This window comes from Gopherus evgoodei, chromosome 5 (genome assembly GCF_007399415.2).
Source record: "Gopherus evgoodei ecotype Sinaloan lineage chromosome 5, rGopEvg1_v1.p, whole genome shotgun sequence".
In the NCBI taxonomy this organism is placed as follows: Eukaryota; Metazoa; Chordata; order Testudines; family Testudinidae; genus Gopherus; species Gopherus evgoodei.
The window spans coordinates 57,561,559-57,567,037 of record NC_044326.1 but is presented as its reverse complement, the minus strand read 5'-3'; the positions used below and the strand labels follow the sequence as shown (position 1 = coordinate 57,567,037).

The window sequence follows — 5,479 nt, the reverse complement described above, 5'->3', positions numbered from 1 at the left end:
GGACTAGCATATATACGGGCTTTGTATATAAACAGAACTCTAATCTGATCAGTTTCCCAGGGCACAACAGCACCACCAGCAGCTCTAGATGTTGATGCAAAGCCGGGAGCAGACTCCCACATGCTCGGACAGAGAAGAGGCTCCAAAGACAGGCAGCTGTGATCCCAGTGCGAAGTCCACCCTTCCTGAGATCATTCAGGAACAGCTCGGCCAGAACGTTTAGATCTCACTCTTCTCATTTGGTTATTGTTAATTTGCCTTTCAACTCATCGTTTGTTAAACCTCCTCCCTTTCAGCGCGCTCTTTCATGGCTCCCTTAGCCGAAGTTGGGGGCTTCCTAGGCGGCTTGGAAGGGTTAGGGCAGCAGGTGGGCTCCCATTTCCTGCTGCCTCCTGCCGGGGAGAGGCCGGCTTTGCTGAGCGATCGCCTGGCTCAGGCCGAGAGGGGGTCTAGAGGTGGCGGAGGTGCGGCGACTGGGACTGCGGATTTAGCCCATTTGCAGGGCATCCTACGCCGGAGGCAGCTTTACTGCCGGACGGGCTTCCACCTGCAGATCCTGCCCGATGGCAGCGTGCAGGGCACCAGGCAGGACCACAGCCTCTTCGGTAGGTAGCAGCTGCAATTTCGCAGAGCTCGGATCCTCATCCATCCCGCATAGAGAGGTGTTTGTATTCCTCGTGGAAAAGAAACACTTACATACTTACTGCAAAGTACAGCAGCAGAGAGGTCCGATCACAGTGCACCACTGGGCAGGTGTTTAACCCGAGACTCCCAGTATAAAGCTGTGCGGCCTTAGACTACAGGGGTTGCAGAACTCAGCATGACAGAACATCTCTTCCTATGTCATTTATTAACTAGAAATGTCTGTGTAGAGCGTACAGAGTATGTCGGTTTATATATACATACACATATTCATTAGTACTTGTGTGTAAACTCTACACCTGCATTTGTATTTAGCAGCAAACCCAGAAAGAGGGGGTCTATCTCGGTGATTTTTTTTTCTACTCAGTACCTATAATTTAATGTCCCACACTTGCCTCTGCAATCTCTAAATCTCTTTATAAACAAACAAAGATCATGGAATCGCTAATCTTGCTAAACCTCTAATCTGCATCAGGTTGCTTTGTTTTGGAATGTGGAGAAAGCTACAGGTGGGATTGCACAGAGCTACAACTGTAATGTAATTACAACAGTAATGTTTCCTTTATTTCCTTTTTAAAATGGTTTGTCCATAAACCAAAGAGGGGAGGGGGAAAGGCGGAGAGATATCCTAAGGATGTAAATGGTTTCCTGACATGTAAGGGTAAATAAGAAAGAATGTATGTAGGCACTGCAGCGTTATCTGAACAAACCTGCTATTGTTGACCATCAGTGAGTTTTTTCTGTATTGATTTAGCAGCCATAAAAAGGTGATTAAAGAGTTTTCTATCATCTCTCCCACAGTCTAAACAATGAGCTGGAATGGCCCTTAACTGATTTTATAGCACACTGAAGTACTGGTGTTTTCAGAACTAAGAGAACTGTAGTTAAACACAAAGTTCTTCACAGAAGGGAGACTTTCTACAGCATGTAAACACAAAATCATTACTTTTAAAAAATATTTAGTTCAAGATCAAAGATTTGTGGTGTTTCTTTTAAATGTTCTTCCTTTATTCTAATCCTATTCTCCACAGGTTTGTCTGATGTGGTCTCTTTGTGGGTTGAAGCACCTGCTTATTATGGTTTATAACAAGAATGGCTTTGAAAATGATATCAGAAAGACAAAATACCTCCATGTCTTTTTATGGGACATTGGACATTAGGAGCTAGGAAATCAGTGATGATTTACATCCAATGGAAAGTTTTAATACTTGCTCTTTGTAAAGGATTTAGCTAGTTTGTCATTTAGCATTGTAAATAAGACGTATGCCAAAGTTCAGTTAAAACTCAAAAGATAGTAAATTACAGTACATTAACCTCTCTTAAGATGGAAAATGGGTCAGAATGTAAACTATTGTAAAGAATATTCCATATAATTACATCAGTTTAATAAGTTTGTATTTTTATTTTAGCAATGTGCTAGGTGTGTATCAAAAGCAACCTGACTTTGGGACTCTGTTTATATTGGTAGCAATTTTAACAGATATGATTTACACATTTCCTGTCTTTTTTTGTATTGTATATGTACTGTAATCTGTACATATCGGATCTCAAAATACTTAGTGCTTAGGGCAAGAATGGGCCACTAGCAAGGTTACATAGAATTTCTCTGTTCTATACAGGTAAATTGGATCACATAAATATTTGGTGAAATAGTTTAAAGATACAGAATATAACAATTTAAAGAATATAAAATGGGCCCAATTTCACATTACAAATGATGAATAATGAATCAGAATAACAAATATTTTAGGCATATTTAGACAATAGGCATTCTAAATCAAGTGTTAGTTATATTCCACATATTATGATCAGTTTTATAATTTTTTAAACATAATATACATGCACCATATTTTATACATACACAAAACCTGCCTCTGAAATCAATGAGATTACTCTTGTGAATAGGGGCTGCATATTTGGGCCCATGTGTTGGATTAGATATACAGCAAATATGTTTTTCTTCTCTATGGGAAGACTCTCTCGTATATAATTCTCATCTATATTTTGACTTCTATTCACAAGATATCATTATTTTGACTTCCACCCAGTAGATATAATTAAAAGTGTTGGTTTCTTAAGATAGTGCTACAGAGAAGGTGAAATATATCTCCGGATAGTTCAATCTTACCCTGCAATATATGAACAGACACTTCATCAAATGTTGTATAATCCTCTAGTGAAACTGTATAGCACTGAATCCTAAATAATAGTTTTAACCCATCAGTGACAGAGAAAATCCTTTCTTAACTAAATCATAACAAATGTTTCTGAAAAAAGCATGTAATTCTTTTTCCTTGTGGAGGCTTCTAGTCTGCTTTGAACTAAAATGTGTATAAAATTCAGTTCAATGGTAGACATGTAAAATAGGAGTATTCTTATATGTGTCTTTAGGCCACATCTACTATAGTGTGTACAAATAAAATATGTACTGCTTCTAAATATATTATATATATATTTCTTGACTTTAACACGTGAGTTAAAGAAACCCAACCATTTTTGTGTACATTTAGGTATCCTTGAATTCATCAGCGTGGCAGTGGGACTGGTCAGTATTAGAGGAGTGGACAGTGGCCTTTATCTTGGAATGAATGACAAAGGAGAACTCTATGGATCTGTAAGTATTGGCATATATTTTCTAAGTCACATTTGGATTTTAGACCTGACACACTGACTCAATTGTTAATAGTGGGCAAAAATCTCAGCAAAGCACTGAAATAATGCAATATGCTAACTTTCTTTCCTGTTGAAATGATGTATATCATTTGTGTCATTCAATCATCCTCTGAGAATGTGTGGTGATGATAGCTCAAAGCTTTACAGTCTGAGTCAAATATCATGCACATGGAAAAAATTTCATTAGCCTGAGAAGAAAAGAATGGATCAGAAATGTTCCTCCTTAACAGAGACAAAATGAATGAATGAATGAATGAATGAAAGTAACCAGTTTAAGAAAGTCTTGGAAGGCAAAATAGTTACTTAGTGACTGATTTTCTTTTTAAAATCTACCCTACAAATCTATCAGGCTCACTGCGTTTTCCACCATAAAAAATACTGATATGGAAAACAGAGAAAAAGATAACTCTGCAGATAAATAAATAAACAAATGCATACAAAACCTTGGGTTACTTGATTTGTGGTCTGCTGATCCCTTATAATTCAGCAGGTGGAACTCTGGGGCACCTGCTTTTTTTCAACATCTGAACGAAGACCCTTAGACACTTAATCACTGTTATTTTGAAAGTGTGATGAGTATAAATAAGGCAATATCATTTAATCTATACTCTGATTTAAAATTAAACTGTTTTTAAGATTGAAAATAAGCTTGTAATAATTTTAAATGATTGTTTTTTGGTGAGAAATTTCAATGTAAGACACTACAAACTATAGTCTTTGGTTCTACAGAAGTATCAGGGTAACATGGACTCAGATTCTTCTCCATTTCAGTTTTCAAATCTTGAAAGATAAAATACTCTCTGTCCTCTCCTCCCACCCAAATGTTCTGGGCTAATAAAACATATACCTTTGACAGGAGTTTCAAGTCTACAATTTCTATTCCTATCATTGATTGGTTTATACCCTTACCACAAACAAGATTAATGCGGTCACCAAAGTCCTTGTAGTGATCCAAGTTATTTTAAAAGTTGGGGAGTATAAGTCACAAACAGTAGGTACAGCCACAGCAGTTGCTTTTCCAGTTCCAATGGGAATGCCTTTCTCATCTGTTACATTACACTTTTACCCAGAAGGCTTGTATATGTATATGGACAGCAATGACCACATTCCCACCCCCTACACAGAGGGTGGTCTAAGCCATTCTATGCTGGATATGTTCAGTTGTCAAATACATTTTTAAGGTAACAATCTATTTTCTTGACCATTTAAGAACAGGAACACTTGAACATATATTGTCATGTCTTATATTTTCTCTGCCTGTATGTACAATCCCAAATCTTATTCTGAGGGCATCAGATAAGGTGCTGGAGATGTGTGTTTTAGTTGACTCTTGCATGCATAACATCTTCAATCCTAGAGAAAGTTAGCGAAATGGGATTTAAATCCAAAATTGTACTCAAAGTGGTGCAGGTCTAGTACTGATGAAAAGGAGCCTTGTGAACAAATAACTTTCTCAACTGCTCTAAAACAGTCCACATGCCCCAGGTATGATCAGATTCACTCACTTCTCAGGGTGTGATTTTATTAGCAAAGAAACGAACAATAAGTCAACATATACTCCAATCCATTTTGGTTATCACTGTATCTCTTTATAGGAATATGTTCAGAAATTGGTTACTGAAAGAGCTCTGACCTTTTATTTTTCTATCTTTTTTTAAAATAGGAGAAACTAACTTCTGAGTGCATCTTCAGAGAACAGTTTGAAGAGAACTGGTATAACACTTATTCGTCCAATGTGTACAAACATGGAGACTCAGGTCGGAGGTATTTTGTAGCACTTAACAAAGATGGCACTCCCAGAGATGGGGCTAGATCCAAAAGACATCAGAAATTCACACACTTCCTTCCCAGGCCAGTGGATCCTGAAAGAGTTCCAGAACTCTACAAAGATGTGTTAGGATACAGTTGAAATGGGACAGAGTGTTTGAAAGGAAACCAAAACAAAACCCGTTCTTTCCTACCACAGCTTCCAGGGTAAGACAAGCAGGAAGAACTTTCAAATGCTGCAGAGTTACTAGGCTCTAGGAGAGTGGATTTTAACAAGCTGTTTAGTGATAGCCTCCATTTCCTAATGTTTGGATACAGGAGACAAAGCCTTAAAGCTAAGAGTGGACCAGCCTCTTTGAAGTTTTCTGACCCTGTTGCTGGCTAGTAGACAGTGGGA

The 5,479-nt window shown here is 37.9% G+C and overlaps 1 protein-coding gene across 1 annotated transcript; it reads left to right on the top strand.

The window, feature by feature from the left end:
• Positions 1-307: 307 nt before the first annotated feature.
• FGF20 (fibroblast growth factor 20) lies at positions 308-5,224 on the top strand. Its single transcript, XM_030564321.1, has 3 exons — positions 308-605; positions 3,153-3,256; positions 4,979-5,224. Exons 1-3 carry the CDS (start codon positions 308-310, stop codon positions 5,222-5,224), a joined length of 648 nt encoding a protein of 215 aa, XP_030420181.1.
• The last annotated feature ends 255 nt before the right edge of the window (positions 5,225-5,479 follow it).

What these genes read in the sequence shown, in the direction of transcription:
- FGF20 (XM_030564321.1), top strand. Translation starts at nt 308, where the DNA reads ATGGCTCCCTTAGCCGAAGTTGGGGGCTTCCTAGGCGGCTTGGAAGGG. An exon ending in GCAGGACCACAGCCTCTTCG is followed by an intron (nt 606 to 3,152) that starts GTAGGTAGCAGC and finishes GTGTACATTTAG; the next exon opens with GTATCCTTGAATTCATCAGC. An exon ending in AAGGAGAACTCTATGGATCT is followed by an intron (nt 3,257 to 4,978) that starts GTAAGTATTGGC and finishes TTTTTAAAATAG; the next exon opens with GAGAAACTAACTTCTGAGTG.